Source organism: Apodemus sylvaticus, chromosome 2 (genome assembly GCF_947179515.1).
Source record: "Apodemus sylvaticus chromosome 2, mApoSyl1.1, whole genome shotgun sequence".
Taxonomy (NCBI): Eukaryota; Metazoa; Chordata; class Mammalia; order Rodentia; family Muridae; genus Apodemus; species Apodemus sylvaticus.
The window spans coordinates 65,175,335-65,194,950 of record NC_067473.1 but is presented as its reverse complement, the minus strand read 5'-3'; the positions used below and the strand labels follow the sequence as shown (position 1 = coordinate 65,194,950).

The window sequence follows — 19,616 nt, the reverse complement described above, 5'->3', positions numbered from 1 at the left end:
ATTGAAGATTTACGTGGAAAATATTTCTGGTAAAATTCAAGAAATATATAGAAAAACACATTAAAATTGACTATTTCATGGAAAATTTTACATTTAAAATGGTAGATATAAAAACTCTAAATTAATTGAAGGAGGAATTTAAACATTTGTGATAAAGTCAAAGATTTACATTGAAAACATTTCTGATAAAATAGAGGAAATATATAGAAAGACATTAAAATTGAACATTATCATGAAAAATAATGCAGATAAAAAATTAATTAAAAGGGGAATTACAAACATTTTCTGATAAAATTGAAGATTTACATGAGAAATATTTCATTAGTTTATGTCTTTTTTTATTGGGAGTTGAGTCCATTGCTGTTACGAAATATTAAGGAATAGTGATTGTTGCTTCCTGTTATTTTTGATGTTATTTTTATGTTTGTGTGGTTTGTTGGAAGAAGATTACTTTCTTGCTTTTTAAAGGGTGTAGTTTCCCTCCTTGTGTTGGCATTTTCCATCAATTATCCTTTGTAGGGCTGGATTTGTAGACAGATATTGTGTAAATTTGGTTTTATCATGGAATATCTTGGTTTCTCCATCTATGATGAATGAGAGTTTTACTGGGTATAGTAGCCTAGGCTGGCATTTATGTTCTCTTAGGGTCTGTATGAGGTCTGCCCAGGATCTTCTAGCTTTCATCGTCTCTGGTGAGAAGTCTGATGTAATTCTGTTAGGTCTGCCTTTATAAGTTACTTGCCTTTTGCCCTTACTGCTTTTTATATTCTTTCTTTGTTTAGTGAATTTGGTGTTTTGATTATTAAGTGCTGGGAGGACTTTCTGTTCTGGTCCAGTCTGTCTGGAATTCTGAAGGCTTCTTGTATGTTCATGGGCATCTCTTTCTCTAGGTTAGGGAAGTTTTCTTCTACAATTTTGTTGAAGATATTTACTGAGCCCTTAAGATGTAAAGCCTTACTCTCCTCTATACCTATAATCCTTAGGTTTGGTCTTCTCATTGTGTCCTGGGATTCCTGGATGTATTGGGTTAACAGCTTTATACATTTTGCATTTTTCTTTGACTGTTGATTCAAAGTTTTCTATGGGATCTTCAGCACCTGAGGTTCTTTCTTCTATCTCTTGTATTCTGTTGTTGATGCTTGCATCTATGACTCCTGAATTCTTTCCAAGGTTTTCTATCTCCAGAGATGTCTTGTAATTTCTTTATTGTTTCTACTTCCACTTTTAGATCTTGGATGGTTTTGTTCAGTTCCTTCACTTGATTGTTTGTATTTTCCTGTAATTCTTTAAGGGATTTTTGTGTTTCTTCTTTAAGGGCTTCTGCCTGTTGACACATGATCTCCTGTATTTCTTTATGAGATTTTTGTGTTTCCTCTTTAAGGGCTTTTACCTGTTGACCAATATTCCCTTGTATTTCTTTAAGGCAGTTATGATACGATTTTAAATCCAACTCTTGCTTTTCCAGTGTGTTGGGGTATCCAGGACTTGCTGTGGTTCATGGTTCTGATGTTGCCATGTGGCTTTGGTTTCTGTTGGTAGGGTTCTTGTGCTTGCCTTTCACTGTCTGGTTATCTCTGGTGCTAGTTGGTATTGTCTCTGGCTGGAGTTTATTCCTCCTATGGGCCTGTAAGCCTGTGTCCTACTCCTCTGAGCTCAAAACTGAAAGCACTGCTGGGAGATCTGTCTCTCCAGGTGGGCTATGCACAGAAGGCTGTGGAGTCTCCTGGCTCCCTGGTGTAAACTGCTGCAGGAAGACTTCAGTCCCAGCTGCTCCACTGATCTTGTGCCCTGTGTGCTCCTAACTGGTCCCCTGCAGAGAGAAGGTAGAGATCTCTCTTCTGTCTCCCAGGAGTGCTGCTGGGAGATCACTCTCTCCTTGCAGGCTATGCACAGAAGGCTGTGGAGTTTCCCAGGGCTCCCTGGTACAAATGGTCAACCAAGGCAACTCTTATAAGGACCACATTTAATTTGGGCTGGCTTACAGGGTCAGAGATTCCGTCTATTATCAACAAGGTGGGAACATGGCAGCATCCAGGCAGGTATGGTGCAGGAAATGAGAGTTCTACTTCATCTGAAGACTGCTAGCAGAATACTCATGAATGAATTTTTTGACAGTATTAATAATTTTTAGAAATGTAATTCCTAATTCCAAACTGATTGAGAATTCACGACCTGTGAATATATAGTGACATAAGCAAAGCTATATAAATATATGTTGTGGTGGTTTGAATTGGAATGGCCACCAAAGTCTTTTATGTTTGAATGCTTTCTCCCCAGATGATGGAAAAGTTTGGGAAGATTAAGAGGTGTGCCTTTATTAGAGGAGGTGATCACTGGGATTGAATCTTCAAAAGCCCATGCCATTTCTTGTTCTCTTACTCTATAGAACTGCAATCCCTATTAAATTATTTCTTCTGTAAGTTTCCTTGGAAGTGGTGTTTTGTCACAGCAATTGAAAACTAACTGAGATAAATACTTATGGATAGGGGACTTTGGTAGAAGACAGGCCCATGGGCCCACAACTAGCTGACTAACTTAGCTATCATCTGAGCCCTGACCCAGCACTTTGAATCTGTCCACCCCAGTATCTACCTCATCTGTGAACTTCTGAAGCGTGCAAAGGATCCCATTCTTCAATATAGATTGACACTGCAGTTTAAAATTCCACTAGGACAAATATTTGATAAAGAGGTGGGATAGATAGAAGAGTAGAACAGTGGATGAGCAGTGAAGGCAAAGCTAGGGACTTGACTTTGGTGATAGGTATAAGAGAAGTCTGTTGATGGGGAAAATGTTGCCTAGTTGGGCCAACAGGATGGTGTCACATGTCGCTCAGCCCCAGTTTTGACCATTGACAAGATATCCAAAAAGATGAACAGGACATTTTCTGGATTAGATCTCCTCAAAAGTCCTCTATGGTCTGTGCTGCCTCTGTAGGCCACTTTGGTATCTGTGTTCTGCTGCTCCAGACTGTGTTGAACCCTGGAGTTAATATGAATGTTGAAATTCTATAGCAGCCAGGAGACATGTTGATGCCCGTGGCATGAGGCTCCACCAAAGGCCATATAGATGTCCTTGGTCTGAGCCACCACCTGAGGTTATATTGATGTCCAGCTCCGTGGTGTAGCTGGAGGCTATGTCTGGGCCCACATTCTTATTACAGTAAAGGGCTGTATTGATGCCCATGTACTGTAACCTGAGACTATGCTGAGATCCATGGCACATGCAGACATCGAAGACCATGTGGATGAATGTCTGTGGTCCATGCTGTCTCCATAAATCAGGTTCAAAGTCCATATCCCATGATCCCACTGTCTGGAAAGGGCAAGGGAGTGAGTTTTGCCATGGTATCGATGACTTCAGACTGACAGTTGAGAAAAAGGGGCATGCAAGGCTTCTGTAACAACCCTGCCCCTATTCCACCTCACCACCTCCTAAAAAGGTAACAACCTAGACAGAAAATCACTAAAGAGAACTCTTAAAAATTGTGATGAGAATGCTGAGGTGTAGCCTTCCACAACTGATAGCCTCTGTCAGTAATTGGGGTGAGGGGACTCAGTTTTCTTTAAGGGTCTGGCCAGCAGGAGTTTGACTACCCTCCTATGCGCAACACAATTTGGACTTGTTTTTCAGTTTGTTTGCTTGGTTGTTTGGTTGTTTGGTTTTTCTTTTTCTTCTTTTTTTGTGAGGGAGAACTGGGGAGCAGACCCAGGAGAATTGGGAAGACTGTGCTTGGCACCCATGATGTGAAATTTCAAAATATCAAAAAATATTGTGCAAAAACACTTATGCATATATATTTTTCATTATTCAAATGAGTAGGGAATGAAAAAATCAGAATCTATTGTGATGCCAGCTTAAGGAACTAAAAGTAATGTTTTACAACTCCACAGGTATCACCACCATTTTGAAAATTTAAGACTTTATCCTGGAGAGACAAAGTAATTTAACCAAGTCTCCTGACTCCATATAGAGATTGTTCCTCACTTAAATGGAAGTAGTATAAAATGTCTAACTAGTGAGCTTAACCCCTGCATTTGGGAGGCTGAGTCCACTGAGAGATACGCAGCTCTTCCCTAGTCAGAAACCAAGGAGATCACAGACCTAGCTTCTTCTCTGATATTTCACAGAGCTGCTAAGAACACCCTAATTTGAGAGAACTTTCCTTGTCCTTGAGCAGAGATTACTGAAGATCAAAAACACATTTTATGCCTAAGCATTTCTGAGCACAGATTTCTAGTATTGTCACCACAAAGAGTGATAAAGGTATGACATTGTGACATCTATTCTTTATTTAGCTATTTTATATTGTACTCAAAATATTATGTTGTATACCTTAAGTACAATATTTAAAGAATTCAAGAGACAGAAGACACTGGCACTTAGAATATTCTGGACATTTTTTGTAGTGGTTTTTTTTTGTGGTAGTTGACATTTTATCATATGCATTTAAAAACATTCTTCCAGTGTTTTAACACATTAGGAAGCATCCCATAGGTCATCAGTGAGACCCTTGACACTGCAAATGCTCCCACCATCCACATGCCTCATAAGCTCGCATGTACTGAGTATCATCCAATCAGGAAACTCCTCACTAAGGACAACTAGAGACAAAACATTTTCTTTTTTTCTTTAAACAATTGCATTTTGTTTTTAATTTATGATACATATTTACAATATTTACAGTTTATATTATACAGCAAACCAACTAGAACACTGTTACACAGAGACCATTTTAATGTCTCTGCGTTTAATATAATCTGTGGTAAAGTCACAGACATCATCCTCTTCAGTTATTTTTTTCAAAGTGATCTGTCACATGGTTTGCTTGCTGTTGATTGCCCAGGTGACATCTCCCTGGTGTCTTCTACAGGGGCCACATCTGAGATCTCTGCCTGAACTGTACAGGGGTTCCTTCTTATTACATGTTTTTCATCACTACCATTTTCTTGATCATCACCATCCTGTTTGTCTTCTATTGGTCTTGGTAATTCTTCCGGTAAGTCCTTTTCTTCTGGTATTCCATTTGTCAGGCCCGAAGACCAGAAAAGGAATCTATTAGTTAAATGAGGGCCCTTGAGGACTTGTATGCTGTGTGCATTCTCCTTTTCTAGTTCTTCTAGATTAAAGTCTTTCTTCATGATTGCTGCAATATTCTCATTAAAATGCGGAGAAGCATTCCAGGATGCAGGGGAATAGCAATAGTAACCGAACGAGGCACCTGTCCACTCAGACCACAGCAGCTTAGCAGCACTTTCGACATTCGGGCTTCTACCTTTTTGGTGCAGACCTCTTCTCTGAGCAAGTTTAGTAAAAAATCCAGAGAATTCTTATACTCCGGGACAGTGTACTTTAACACCACATGTTGATGATCAGCCTGAGACAGAATGGCACCGGCAGCTTCCAGTGGTCTTAGTACTTCAATGCTCGCTGGACTTCGTAGGGCAATTGCCGCCAGGGAGTTACACCGCGAGATAATAAAGCTTGGACTATCTGTGAGTGTGATCTGCTTGTCTAAAGGGACAATCTGCATGCTCCTTGTAAGTCCCATGGAAACTCCAATATTGCAAATCCGTTCTTGTTTTGAGCTATTAATGATGCTGCTTTTCCCCACATTTAGGAAACCAATCACTCCGACCTGAATATCCTTTCCACAGGAATGCTGAAAACCTCCGAGAAGCTTCCAAAGGGCTTCCTTGCCACAGCAGATTTTACTTTGGAATGGAACAACTTTTTTCTTTTTTATCCTGAATGTCTTTCTTTTCTTTAAGTTTGTTGAGACTTTGAACACGACCATTGGCAATTCTTTATTCAAATAATTTAGCCAGTTCTCCAGATTCTCCTTTGGCACTAGATCTGACTTATTCAATACAAGTACCACCTTTTCACATCCACTCTGGATAACAGATTCTTCTATTTGCAGACACCTGCAACCAAGAGGATCTCTGGCATCCAAAACTTCTAACACAGCGTCTGAGGCTTCAATCACTAAGGTACCTTTTTAAGTTCCTGACAATGTGACTTCTTAGGATTCTGTTTGCCTGCTTCAATTTGCTTTCGTTTGGGTTCGTCAGATTCCTCCTGAGTTTCCACACGAGGTTGCTCCTCACCAGGGCTAACGTCACGTTTTCTGTTCCATTCTTGCTCTTTTTGTCTATCAAGTTTCTGCTGCTGTTTTACTTATTCAAGCTGCTGTTTCCTTAGCCCAGCTTCTGAAGAGGAGCCCCTTTAAAGGGAGCACTATTCGTAGCTCCCGGACCCTTCTCAGGCTTCTTGCGGCCCCGTCGTTTAGCTTCCTTCCTTAATTTTCGATGATGTTCTCGGACCTTTTTTTTTTTTTTTGGATTTTATATCACTTATGGCAGGTCGTACGTTTACTTGCTTTCTTTAATTTTGGCCTCTTCATCCTGGCTGCAGACGCTTCAGGAGCCGGAGAGGTCTCAGTTTACACCGTACCTTCTCGGGAGCCACGTGCAAACTGAGACAACACGTTTTCATTGGCAACATGGGATATTTATAAATTAAGTGATCCAAGGTCTCGTAGCCTCTTTAATCATAGGGAGTTATCAGTGTTTTTGATTTCCTTTTAAATTTCCTTTAAATTAAATAAACCTGCCCACATTTCACTAGTTCCCTGTTTATCTCAGCCATCATGTATGATGCCTCATTTTAGTAGTTATCATATTAATTCTGGATGATATCCTGGTGTAATGCAGATGCTGTTACTTGGGAATGCAAGCAGCAACAAAATGGCTTTTCAGTAAAAAGGGAAGATGTGAGGAAGATTACATACCTATTAGAAACAAATGATATTTTCAAAAGACACTAAAATTAAATATCCCATTGAGCATACTACATATTTCTTTTTATTTTAATTTTCCATTATTATTTATTATTTTTCTCGGAAGTCATGTTTGCCATGACCTGCCATACATTTGGAGGCTAGATGATGATTTTGCTGAGTCTGTTTATTCCTTCCACCTTTATGGGTTCTGAGGACTGAATTCAGACCATGTGGCAAGTGTCTTACCCCTCTGAGTCATCTTGACAGTCCAGCTACACATTTCTTTATATAAATTTTAATTAGTGCTTTAATCAATACAGATGTAGCTCCTGTTTTAGTTTTTTCATGGATGATATATTACCAACTACAGTAAGTGCTGTGGTTCTTAAACAATATTCATAGCTTGTGAGAAAGTCATTACCAAGTTGTATGGGAAGGTAGAATATTCAAAATTATAATCTCTTCCTGTACCAGACTGCAGGGACTCTGATGGCACAGCAAACGAGAGAGACAAGCCCAGGTCAGTCTTCTGGACACCAGGAAGCCAGATGCCGTCGCAGAGTTCCCAAGAACAAGCATTACAACACCGAGAATGGCTTTCAAATTAATTGCTTTATTTTTCTGTGGCATGTAAATCATAGATGTTTGCCTGAACTGTTGTTATATACATGAGATATGGTCAACAATTAAGATTTATACACTTTAAAGCACACTTCTATAAAAACAACTTATTTTGTACCTTCAACTCCTTCCTTCAGCTCTCTCTACTTAAATCTCCTTCCCATAGCCTTCCTGAATGTTAATACTTTCTCCAACCCACTGTTCTTCCAGTGAGTTGACTGCTCCTTTGCCTTCCCCGCAAGGCTCCCTCCATAGGATGACAGCTACTCTTGGTGTTACCTACTTTTGCCTCACATCTTTCCTACTTCTTTCCTTTTCTGTTTTCTTCCTTCTTCCTCCATTATACTCTCAGCATTTTGGTCTCCTCCCCCATAGCAACTTGCAGAACGTCCCTCTGTATACTTCTTAAGGTTTTGTTTAGCTTCAAACAGGAGCTTCCATGACAAGATTTATGTTGTATCTTTAGGATTTGAATCCCCTATTACACACACACACACACACACACACACACACACACACACTTCAGCATGAATCACTTTCATCTTCATGCTTTCAATGGATGTCATATGATGAACCATATATATCACACTAATTATGTAGGTACTTTAGAGATATTATCTTTGGGAGTCATATACACACAAAAAATAACAAAATAAAACCATAAAATATACTAGTCATACTTGGAATAAAACAATTGAAGATATACAATAATTATATCATTATGAAGTATACGTAGTTTAAACTGTTCATAGTATCTTGATGTAAACTTATGAAGAGTCCCATGTCAGTGATAGGTAATTGTGAAGGCTGATACGTTTGTCGGTTATGTTGACACGTAATATCTGTTGGAACAAACAAACAAGAAGTGTATTGAACATTTGTTATCTAAATTTTTCTGTACATTAACATACAAGGTCCAAGTGACTGAGCCACATAGTCTTGGTGCCAACTATTTTATTTTCAGCTGAAGAGGACGTTTCCTAATCCTTAGAGTGGAATGATTGTTCTGTGATAGGAATGATTTCATGCCCAACCACTGAGATCAAGTGCACAGGCAAGCTGGAAAGGGAACCCTGCCTTCCTCTCTTCTGCAGTGGTGCTAACTCCCCTTTTACTTCATCTTCTGCTGTCTCCTCAGAGCACTTGTTCATTGCCTGGGGAATCTAAACTTTCTCATCAGAGCACTCACCCACTGCCTGGGAAGTCTAATATTTCTGCTTTCTTACTGCAAATGCTTTACAGAAACCTCACCATATGAGCAAGTTTTAACTTGTCCATAAACAAGCTTATAACAGAATAGGGGAAAGTTCTTTAAGAGATCTTGTTAAAAGTGTTTGACAAGATAATCACAGTACAAGGAAACATTTTAAAATTATAAAATTGAAGAAATATATTTTTCTTAAGCCAAGAAATCATAAATTGTTCACATTTAGTACATGTGTGCATGCACACACACACACACACACACACACACAGAGTGAGAGAGAGAGGGGGAGAGGGAGAGGGAGATGGGGGGGGGAGAGAGAGAGAGAGAGAGAGAGAGAGAGAGAGAGAGAGAGAGAGAGAGAGAGAGAGAGAGAGAGAGAAACATCATGGGAAAAACTGTTCCCATTTACCACAGCACTCTGAGTTTCTAATTTTAACTTTCATAGGATGATAGGATATCTGTAATCAACAATTTTTAAATTGCTGCAAGCTGTGCACATATCATATCCCATTTACCCCAGCATTCTGAGTTTCTAATTTTAACTTTCGTAGGATGATAGGATATCTGTAATCAACAATTTTTAAATTGCTGCAAGCTGTGCATACATCATAGAATGATTGCTGTTGTCTACACAGTGGGAAACATCATTGCTAACACTAGTGCTGTGAATGTATAGACTACAAGCCATTCAAAGTGCCTCAAGAAGGATTTTATAATAAGATCAAGAAAAGACTGGGTTAAAATACTAATGTTTAATATGTGTTTACTGATCTGAGAGAAAGTGTCAGACAAAAGTGTAAGAATTATTTCACTCTTAAGATCTGTTTATTTTACTCTATGTAGAATATAACTCAATTGAAAATCTTTTAAAATAAGTATTATATTACATCTAGCAGTGACACCAGGTATATTGATCACATGCTGGGTCAAGCTCAATGCCTAATACTAGTTGGCCAACACAAACTGGACTCAATGGGTTAAAAAAAGAATGAGAAAGAAAACATGAAGTTTGGTGGCTAGGGAGGTAGAGGAGGTGGAGGTGTTAGGAAAGAGGGATGAGCAGGATCATTAACAAAATGGTAAGTTTACCATGCTCCAATAGAAGGCTGCACGCTCAAAAAATATGAAACTCACAAGGAGATAGAGATAGGGGATAGATAGCTGATAGATGGATGATAGACGAGAAATTCATAGACATATCTACATACATAAATAATACATACATGTATAATACATAAATTATGCATGTATGACATAGATAAGATGTAAAAGTTGGATGGTTAGGGTAGGGTAGGTGGATTTGTGAAAAGTTGGGAGAAAGGGTGTATAGTATAAGATTTTGACAGAACCAATAAAAATATGAATCTCCAACTCATGAGGTTAAGGTATTATAAATACCTCTTTATATTCAAATTTTCTTTGATACAGAGTAATTGTGTATCTCTACCTAACATTTTCCTCTGTAATATCATTTAAAATATTGCGATAAAACTCTATGCCTCTCAAAATTTCTGAGTTTCCATAAATTTAAATGAAAAAAAATAATTAAGAAAAAGTATTCCATTGTTTTATCATTTTCTTTTATTTCTTTCCTTTTCTCTTTTTATTTCTTACTCTTTTCTTTATTTCTTCCTTCCTTTCTTTCTTTTGTTCCTTCTCTTTGGCATTTTTAGAAGAGAACCAACTCTTTTTAGGGTAGTCAATAATGCCTGACATTTGACAAAATATTGTAGTTCAGGCTATTTGAGAATTTGGTCTCTGAAACAGAATGAGGAACAAGTGTTACTAAGGCTTTCGGGCAAGATGTTAGATGTGGGAAGTCACCAACCAGATTTTCAATTCCAAATGACAAACTATGTCTTTGTTTTATCTCCACGGTCTACAGCTGACACTGAACTCAGTGGCTGGAGGGCCATCGCACAAAGCATTCCAGGCTTGAGGAATACTACTGGACTTTCCAATGATTACAAACCTGGGTTGTGGGGTTGTAGTCGGGGATGACTTCTTCATTACCACCTGTCCAGGAGATCCTCGCACTGGTAATGGAAGGACTGCTCAATCCCAAGATTTCAATGTAGCCTAGATACAAGGGTGCTGTGCCACTGATGTAATTGTTAAACACTTCATGTGTCTGCAATGTATTCTGCCAAAATGAAAATAAAAGAGAAAAGAAAAAATATCAAAATAAGTTCAATTTTGTTTTAGGCATAAATGTAAGTCATTTATGAGACAGCCTGAGTCAATATCTTATCTTCTCAGATAGTAAAAGTCATTGACATCAGTTCCCTGTCCCCTGATGCTCTGCCTTGTCCATTTTATATAGCAAGCATCAGCTAGGGTAATATTCTAGTTTAAGGATAGCCTTGAGCTCTGTAACTTACAAGTTTAAAGTATCAGGAACTATATATTATACACATGGAAAGGCTACAGAATGTGAAGGCAATTTAGAGACAGCACAGGAAGGAGGGCTGTTTAGATTACACAGAAAGATTACCCAGCTGTGCAATGGTGCATTAGAAACGTTCACTGAGGAGACATGACTAGGCACAAACATTTCTAGGGAGCAGAAGATACTCCCCCGTGAGGTTTGAAGGAAGGGAAAAATGAGCAATAATGAAATCTGTAAAGTACATAAAATAGCACCCTTATGAGATCCATTATTCTGCCAAGACAGCGGAAGCCTACATTCCCTTGTAGTGTCAATTACACTCACCTGGCTGACAGAAATCCTGGCCAGGTAGTACCTTTCAGTTGTATCTGCAAACAAAGGGTCAGATATGAGCTGAGACTGTGTGACAGGCTTCAAACTGCTGACTTTCCTAGCTGAGAGTTGGGGTTATTTTTGATTTTGTTTTTCTTCATTACGATAAGTTTGCTTACGCAATGGATGCTCTCTGTATGGAAGTTAGTCAGGTTCTACACCCAGCCCCAATGAGCATGTGTGTAGATATTTAGATTCACATGACTGAGAGCCATCTCATATAAACATCACCCAGCCCCACTTTAAGTCATTTTTATTACAACCTACTAGTCCCAAATCTCCCTAGACATTTCAGAAATTCCAGATTCTTTTTGCTAGAAACACACATTCATACATATAAATACACTGCACCCTCTGCCTTGCTTTGTCTTGAGTGATAATGGGTGCTTTTGAATGTGATCTCGAGAATACTTAAAAAAAATAAAACTTTCTGGGAAAGCATGGTGTTTGGCTGTGTGGTGGGGGTAATGAAAAGTCAACTTGCCAGGAGGCAGCACCTCTCAGGGCTCCCTCTGCCTCTGCAATGTTGGGCTCTTTCTTATTTACTTCTTACTCCTCTGGGAACCACTGGCTTCTTTCAGAACTGTGCTGCCCACAGCATAAGGCACCATAAAACTTAGCTATGGAAATTTAAGTGAATATAAATGAAATAAAATAAACTTCAGTTTCTCAGATGCCCTTCTGGTGGCATTTTGGGTGTTCATTAGACACCTGTGCGTGCAGCTTTATTGAGCAGCAGAAGCTCCTTGTGGCTAAAAGTTCTCCTGGGTAGTAAAGAGTACTTTAGTTGTTCTCCTAAGAGGTTACCAAGTCCTATAAACTCCTGATGGAAAATCTGTCACATAAAGAGTGCATTTAGCATTGTCTTGTTGGGTCAACTAATCATGTAGTTTAGAGAATGACATAAATCTCATGAAAGTTTGTCTCAGCAAAAAGGTAGCATTTAAGATAATTAAGAACCTCACCTATGATATGGTCAGGAATTCCAGCCATCCCCTACTTACTGATTCTTTTCCCATCATCCCAGAAGAGCCAGCCCTCAGCAAGTCCCTCATCATTCAATGCAGCCTTGAAGCCCAGGAACTTCTTCCGGCTGTGGTGGGAATGGAGAGAAGCATTAGCTTAAAACACAGTCACAGTTACAAGCCAACAGGTTTCACAGGGACAAAGTAGTACAATGAAGTTCTTCCTGGGGCAAGTGGGTTCTCATATGAGAAGACCCTAAGCAGCAGCTCTACCTGAATGCAGAAATAGCTGGACCATTGCATGACCTAAATGAATGACATCAACATAGCATCCAGGGTTCCTTTCGAGTAAGACTCTCAAATTAAAAGCTCAAAAAAATAAAAAATAAATAAATAAAAGCTCATAGCTGGCTCCCTTCTTTCTCCATTTCTGAGGCTGTAAACCTCTTTCATGACCCATTGTTTAAAACACATGGAGGACAAATGGGTGAAGTTTTGAGGTATGATATCAGGACCACCTGGATTTCAGTGAGTAATTTCCACCCTTTTCCTTAATGTATCTTAATAACTCCACCCCCTTCCTCATTTGTGGAATGGAGGTGATTGTGATGCTTCACTCAAATGATTTTCTGATTGATAACAGAAAAATAGGAAATCATGAAACATAGTTTTAGTACTGGCATAGTCCAGGGATGCAGCAGGAATTTACTTGAGGTCAGAGACTGACGGCTCCCATATAAACTTACAGCACGACCTCCTAAGTGTTTTTAAGGGAAAGTGGCCTCAGGTATCAGCTGCCAGATCATTAAATTTTTCCAGCAATCATTTATTCTTAAGGAAAGAGTTGAAGATTTCAAAAATATAAATATGACTACCCCCATTTTAATTGATGTTATTGCAAATGTCACTTCTAAGCTGCAAATTCATACACTCGGATCTAAAACAATTAATAAAAGTTGTCCAGAGTTCAGGTTTTTAAAAAGCTCCAAATACAAGTATGCAAAATAGAAAATTCAGTTCAAATACTTTCAGGCTTCAGAGTTTTACTCAAGGGATGAAGGGCCTTCCCACACACAAGAGTAAGCTCACTAGTAGTAGTAGCTAGTCCCACACCAGCCCCCACTCACCTTAACTCGGTGTTCATGGCAGGCTCCTGCCAGGGCAGAATATAGCCGCCACGAATATGAAGATTAATGTGCTCAAGAGGGGCTTGCAAGGTCTTCCATTCTCCCATTGCATTGATATCTACACCCTGTGGGGAAAAGGGAGATGGTGAAAGATGCACCCATCCTGAGCAGTGCTTTCAGCAGAAATTCCAACCACCTCCTGAATTTGTCTTCTGGTCCCCACCCTTCAACATGTACCATCTATGCATTCTGCATCCACCTGCTCCATAGAAAGCATCTGAAAGACTTGTTTTTGTGCTTTTATCTTTGAATACATCTGTCTTGTCTGACACCTTTACCTTGCCTAATGTGGTGTTTTTATTTTTCTCATGTGCTGACTATTGCCATGTGTGAAGTGAATCTTGCTTCACATGTGAGAGCTGTACTCTGGCTTGAGTCAGAAGTCTCATGTCCTTCTCTATTTTCTCAACTATGGCATGGATTCTTGGTGGCATTCTCAACCATGGCAACATGGTTATCCTCTATACCAAGAAAGTCACCATACCATACCAAATTTCATGGGATATTCAATAAGTATAGCATACTACAGCCCAGAATGGATGGTAATTGTTCAAGCAATTCCCTGTCACAGCCTACCAACAAACTGAAACTACAGGCTTGGGGCATGGCCTTTTTAAATGTTAAGCAGCACTGTTTCTGCCCACTAGAGGGCAGTGGCACTGGACCTCCAGACTCTACATTGGATTTCCATAAACATTTTTGAAAAGCAAATATTAGCACATCATTATGTTGCTAACTCCAAATGGAAAAGTACCTAGCCTTACAAATCCTAAAACTTTACAGAGGGTTTTTCACCTCAGCAAGGCTATGTCTCCAACAGTCTACTAAGATGCAGACTTTAAGGCATCTCCACTCTCAAGTTCAAGTCCAAGCAAATTCAGGACCGCCCTTCCAGTGAGGGCCTCCCTTAAGCTATATACCCTGAGTGTCTCCCTGTTTAACCCTAGTAAAAGCCCTGAAACATTCAGAAGGACTGTTAGTGTATAGGCCAATCAACATGCAAATTCAAGACCATGTGAAGGCTGCTTAAGGGAAATAGCTGCACTCTTCCTCCAAGGTCCTCATTGAAGACTGAAAGTTGACTCTTAGTGTATGTCTACCCAAAAGAGAACCTAGCTAGCCACCAAGAAGAAAGGAAACAGCTCAGTGCTCCTAGGACTGAGAAGGTCCTTTGTTCTTGATGAGTTTTCACCAAGATCCATTGCAATGTCCTTGAATGAGAGAGGACTAAGGCAGGGCTCTGCTTCTGGTCTTGCTGTTCCTTGCTCTACTCAGTAAGTCAGGAGACAAGGGCAAGGTTGTTCCTTTCCTATAATTCTTTCCTAGGAATTAAGCTCTGTCTTATCTACGTCCTTCAAGAGATCACCTCTGAAGTATCTTCTTGAGGCCCTTCCCTGCCAGCTTCTCTCCTATTATCACTATGGCCCAGATATATGCAACAGAAAGTCCCTGTGGTTGACTTTATAAGTGAATATGTCTTGTTTGGACATGTATTTAAGGGCTCTCATATCATTTAGAAGACCTTTTCAAGAGTACCTATACTAGCAGATTTCTTCTGTGGGTCATGACCCCTTTGGGAGTCAAAAGACCCATTCACATGGGATAGTAAGACCATCAGAAAACACAGATGTTTACATTATAATTCATAACAGTAGCAAACTTAGTAATAAAGTAGCAATGAAAATAATTTTATGGTTGTGAGTCACCAAGACACAATGAACTACATTAAGGATTGCCACATTAGGAAGGGTGAGAAGCACTAATCTATATTATAGAAGCATATATTTATAAATAGACAGAAGCAAAAGCCTCTATACTGGAAGCAAAAATTAGCTTATTATACATTTTCAAGAAGTGACTAACCCAATTGTGCTTAGTGACATCACCCAGGAAGATAAAATGAGGCAGGCATTGATCAAAAGGATTTCTATGTCATGTCAGCTCTCTGGTCTTGCTCTAACCCCACTTTAGAAGATGATAAAATATCAACAACAGGAAATAAGTGGTTTGTGCAAGACATGGTTTACAGGGTGGGTATTTAGTATGAGATCTGTCAGATACAAAAAATTGTTCTGTACTGTTGTCAGGTTGTGTAAACATTTAGAAACCTTACCGTGTAGTAGTCATACCAGCGTGCTCTGGGAAAATATGCTGCAACCGTTCTAGCATTCTGTAATTAAACACAAACAAGGTGTCAGTAGTAGAACTGTTGTCTAGGACAGAGAAACCGATACATATGGAAAGAAGTTACAACAGTAGTGACTGTTTGGAGTCTCGCTCTGTTGAAATCAGCAATAACAGGAAGGTCATTTTTCCCCAGTCTCTTTAAATGGAAAGTTTTGTTTGTTTCTTTGTTTCTTTGTTTTTTTACCAATGTTCCTCATAATGTCCCTTGGATTGTACAACTTGAATGACCCTTTCCTTACAAAAACACCCTAGTTCGTATCTAGAGAGAAAAACCACTCAGGTTTGGCTAAGGATCAAAAGAAAATTTCTAAGTATAGAAAGACCTGAGTAATATTAAACAGCTAGTCTTTAATCAGAAACCCAATAATTCTCAAAGGATGTTAAAAAAAGATTTTAGCTGCTTTCAGGTTCCCTTACATTAGGAAGAGCTATGAGGTGACACACTGCTATATAGCAGTTCACCCAACAAACTTTAATAGTGAGAGGATTGACTACTAGCAATGAATTCTTTTTTCTGCAGTCCCCATCTGAATCCAAGCCCCCTATACTAAATAAGGGGAAGTGTATATCTTCAAATATAACACAGGGCTATTTATCTTCTTCACTGTCCAGAATTGTTAGGATAACTTTAGAGAGAGATAAGCCAAGGGAGGTCACCTAAGTGGTTAATTTTGCTGAGAAAGTTGGCAGAATTTAGGGCTGATTCTTCACAGTTCTAAGAAAAACTGGTGGAAGCCAGTGCAGGAAAAAGGAGTTGTTATAGTTTGTTCCATAACTGGAAAGAGAGAACTTTCTGTCTCCACCTTGTCCATGGCAGAGAGGCAACATGAAGAAAAGAGGAAACACATGTGAGGAGCATCCATATGAGGATTGGGCTGAGGCCAAGTTAGTGGAATCAGCTGTAAACCTTTCTATTATCACAGGATCACATGCTCTGCCCCAGGGCATCATGGGTGTCCTGACTTCACCTCAATTGCAAGTAGAACTTTTAATATTTCTTGGTTCAGTTATAAGAAGGAAAAAATGGAAAAGGTGGATTCCCCAACACATAGGCTTTCTCCTCTCTATATTTATCTACCCTGACAGCTGTGGTCCTTCTACCCCCAGGGTCTTCATACTCACAGGCTCCAGCACAGGACTGACTAGGAAAGCAGGACCCAGAAGGAACTGTTTGTCTATGTTCCAGGTCTCCCGGTCTGACACAAACCTAAAAATGGAAATCAAGGTGTCACAATCAGATCCTACAAAGGCCCCAGCCTAAGATCCTAAAGAAACCCTCAAATCTGAACTCAAGCCAGAAATGCAGCTAAGCTCAACAGCATCTCTAGTCATAGACCACATTTCCTGCAAGTGACTTTTCTCAAACCTCAGAAGGAATTTGGCCATATTGGAATTATAAAATATCTCCACCCCTCTTTATGCACACCTAGCATAAGGATAGGCCTCTTCCCCCAAACTCACCTTTAAAACACCCACTTTAGTGATATTGTTGCGTTTGTAAACTTTAATTACAGATTAGATAGTTTTTTCATGTCCCAATAAGGAAGAAATTATGGTATTTTACTTATCATTTTAAAACTTTTTGTTAAAAAAATTCTTCTATCCAAGATCTGCGGTATGTATGAAATTCAGTTACAAGAGGGAATAAAGTATTCTCTCTGCCTAGAGAGCAAAGAACAAATGGGACTGATGGTTTCAATTGTTGCATATTGTTGCATTGGTTGTTTCAAAGAATTGTTGCATCAATGCCCGCCCAGCAGGTTGAATGAGTGATTCAGTTGGTCACCATGATTCCTGCTGGACACTTACTCATGGAGAAGAGGCCGCACAACTGTGCTGCCCTCTGTGTGGGCCTGGTACATCAAGGTGTAGAGATATGGCAACAGGGTGTATCTGGTCTCCAGCACACTTCTGGAAATATCCTCAAAGGTTTTATTCCAGGATACAGGGTCTTGTCTCTATAGGAAAAGAAAGTGTTCAGAGTCTAGCTGTTATCTCTCAAGGGACTAAGGTCACTGAATATTGCAGGATTTTCCATGTCCAATTATATTAGGGCAGTGGAAGGCCTGTGACTGGACAGGAAAGGAGAGGTAGAGCTATGAGTTGAGAAGCCTCAGAAGTTGCAGAAGGAAAGGAACCAAGATGGCTTTGGACTTGGACCTGTGTGGCATCTACTAGCCAAAATAGCTAAGTGTTTATAAGGTTAGAAATATTGGGATAAAGGTTTTATTGTAACCAATTGGCTCTGAAGTTACTATATTGGCATCTTGTAAATTGCAATATTATTTATACATAAATCTGATTGGCTAATCAAGCTTTAAGAGTCTTGCTTCTACCGAGTGGTAGGGATGTGTGGGCATTGTGTGGAAGTGAGATGAGCTCGCTGGACCCTCACCAGAGAATTTGCTGAGTGGAGGCTGGAAAGTGGGGAGCCGGCAGACCATGGGAGCACGGGCCTAACCAGTGGAGAATTCGTGGGTCCTTTGGTGGGCTAGCAGGAGTCCTGTGGCCCAGTGGCATGAGGCCTGCAGATCACCGTTGCCTTGCTGGCACTAGTACGGGGACATGTCGGCACTCTTTTTTAATATTTCCTGCTGCAACATCTGAGAGATTATCCCAAGTATTTCTACATAATTGGACTCAAAACAGTTGTGTATGAGACTTCAAGAATATTCTTAGTAATTGAAAAACAGCCACAGCTTTCTCAGAAAAATGAATCCATAAGATATTCCTTATGGAACATAAATAAAATTCTTCCAAATATAAAGAATCATCAAATAATACTGAAGAATATGCTTCATAGGAATGAAGGCTTAACGTCTTTGAAGATATCCCCAAGGAACATAGACAATGCTCTCAAAAACTGAGGTAACACGTGTGTGTGTGTGTGTGTGTGTGTGTGTGTGTGTGTGTGTATCTACATATGTATATTTATTTGCAATGACATAATATAGATGAGAAAGCTGACATCATACCCTAGTCCCGATGGTGTTGTGGTTCCTGGAGAAGGGGTAGAAGGCACCCAGCTGCATCCAGCGAACACACATCTCATACTCAGCATCTTGAAAGAACCCACAGATGTCTGACCCGGTCTGAAAGAACATGGAACAAAGTCAGCTCTTGGTGCTTTCTGAGAGACCCTGTCATCTTCCTAGGGAGGAGGAGCATGTAAAGGACACTTACATAGGATATGCCAAAGAGGCTGAAGTCCATCATGCCTGCAATGAGAGACGCAGCAGGGTCAGGACAGGCACTCATTCTCTGCCGCCTCTTCCCCCTTCACCAAGAATCCCACCCCCACCCCTGCCTGCAGAAGCCCCAGGGCAGAGCCCACACACCGATGATGGATTTCCCCAGCTGGTCCCAGGCAGCTGTGTTGTCTCCCAGCCAGTGTCCTGCCCAGCGTCCAGAAGAGGGGAATGTGGAGCGGGTGATGACGATCCCTCTCTCTCCTGTCACCTCCTGCACAGCTCTGGTTGGGAAATTAGGGAGGCAAGTTGAAGGTAGGACAAGAAGAACCCTGATTGTGTTCTCTGGAACTCTTGGGCTTAGTTTCCTTCTGGCTGATGAGAGAGTACTAATGTTCTTCATAGTAGTCAGCTAGCAACGTTATCATGTGGTAAACCCATTGTACTGTCCCCAAATATTAACCAATCACAAGATCTGCTTATCCATTTGATGTTTGGTTTTCTATAATTGATGAGCTATAGGATAGATTCCTTTACTAGACTGAAATTGTATAAGTTGTATGATTCATTGAGGTCACCAAGTGGAACTATCCTAATTTGGTAAGCTACCCTGAGATCATTTAAGAAGAATAGCTAAAAGTCTCAGTACATATCATTTACTTTTAAAATAAAATAGATTATAATACCATTTTTCTTTTGTCCCTAATAACTAATAT

General features: G+C 39.8%; 1 protein-coding gene and 1 pseudogene across 1 annotated transcript in view; both read right to left on the bottom strand.

The window, feature by feature from the left end:
- Positions 1 to 4,719: 4,719 nt before the first annotated feature.
- On the bottom strand, positions 4,720 to 6,406 carry LOC127677881 (guanine nucleotide-binding protein-like 3; annotated as a pseudogene).
- Positions 6,407 to 7,384: 978 nt separating this feature from the next.
- The window catches only part of Mgam (maltase-glucoamylase), a 166,194-nt gene continuing 153,962 nt past the window's right edge, over positions 7,385 to 19,616 (bottom strand). Inside the window, exons 84-94 of the mRNA XM_052173524.1 lie at positions 19,051 to 19,184; positions 18,896 to 18,930; positions 18,688 to 18,804; positions 17,522 to 17,670; positions 16,835 to 16,919; positions 15,639 to 15,695; positions 13,466 to 13,590; positions 12,378 to 12,466; positions 11,326 to 11,369; positions 10,585 to 10,755; positions 7,385 to 8,247 (exon numbers count right to left, since the gene is read on the bottom strand). Of these exons, the coding sequence (XP_052029484.1) occupies positions 8,173 to 8,247; positions 10,585 to 10,755; positions 11,326 to 11,369; positions 12,378 to 12,466; positions 13,466 to 13,590; positions 15,639 to 15,695; positions 16,835 to 16,919; positions 17,522 to 17,670; positions 18,688 to 18,804; positions 18,896 to 18,930; positions 19,051 to 19,184 (1,081 nt within the window). The 3' untranslated portion in view covers positions 7,385 to 8,172. The remainder of the gene's footprint in view (positions 8,248 to 10,584; positions 10,756 to 11,325; positions 11,370 to 12,377; positions 12,467 to 13,465; positions 13,591 to 15,638; positions 15,696 to 16,834; positions 16,920 to 17,521; positions 17,671 to 18,687; positions 18,805 to 18,895; positions 18,931 to 19,050; positions 19,185 to 19,616) is intronic.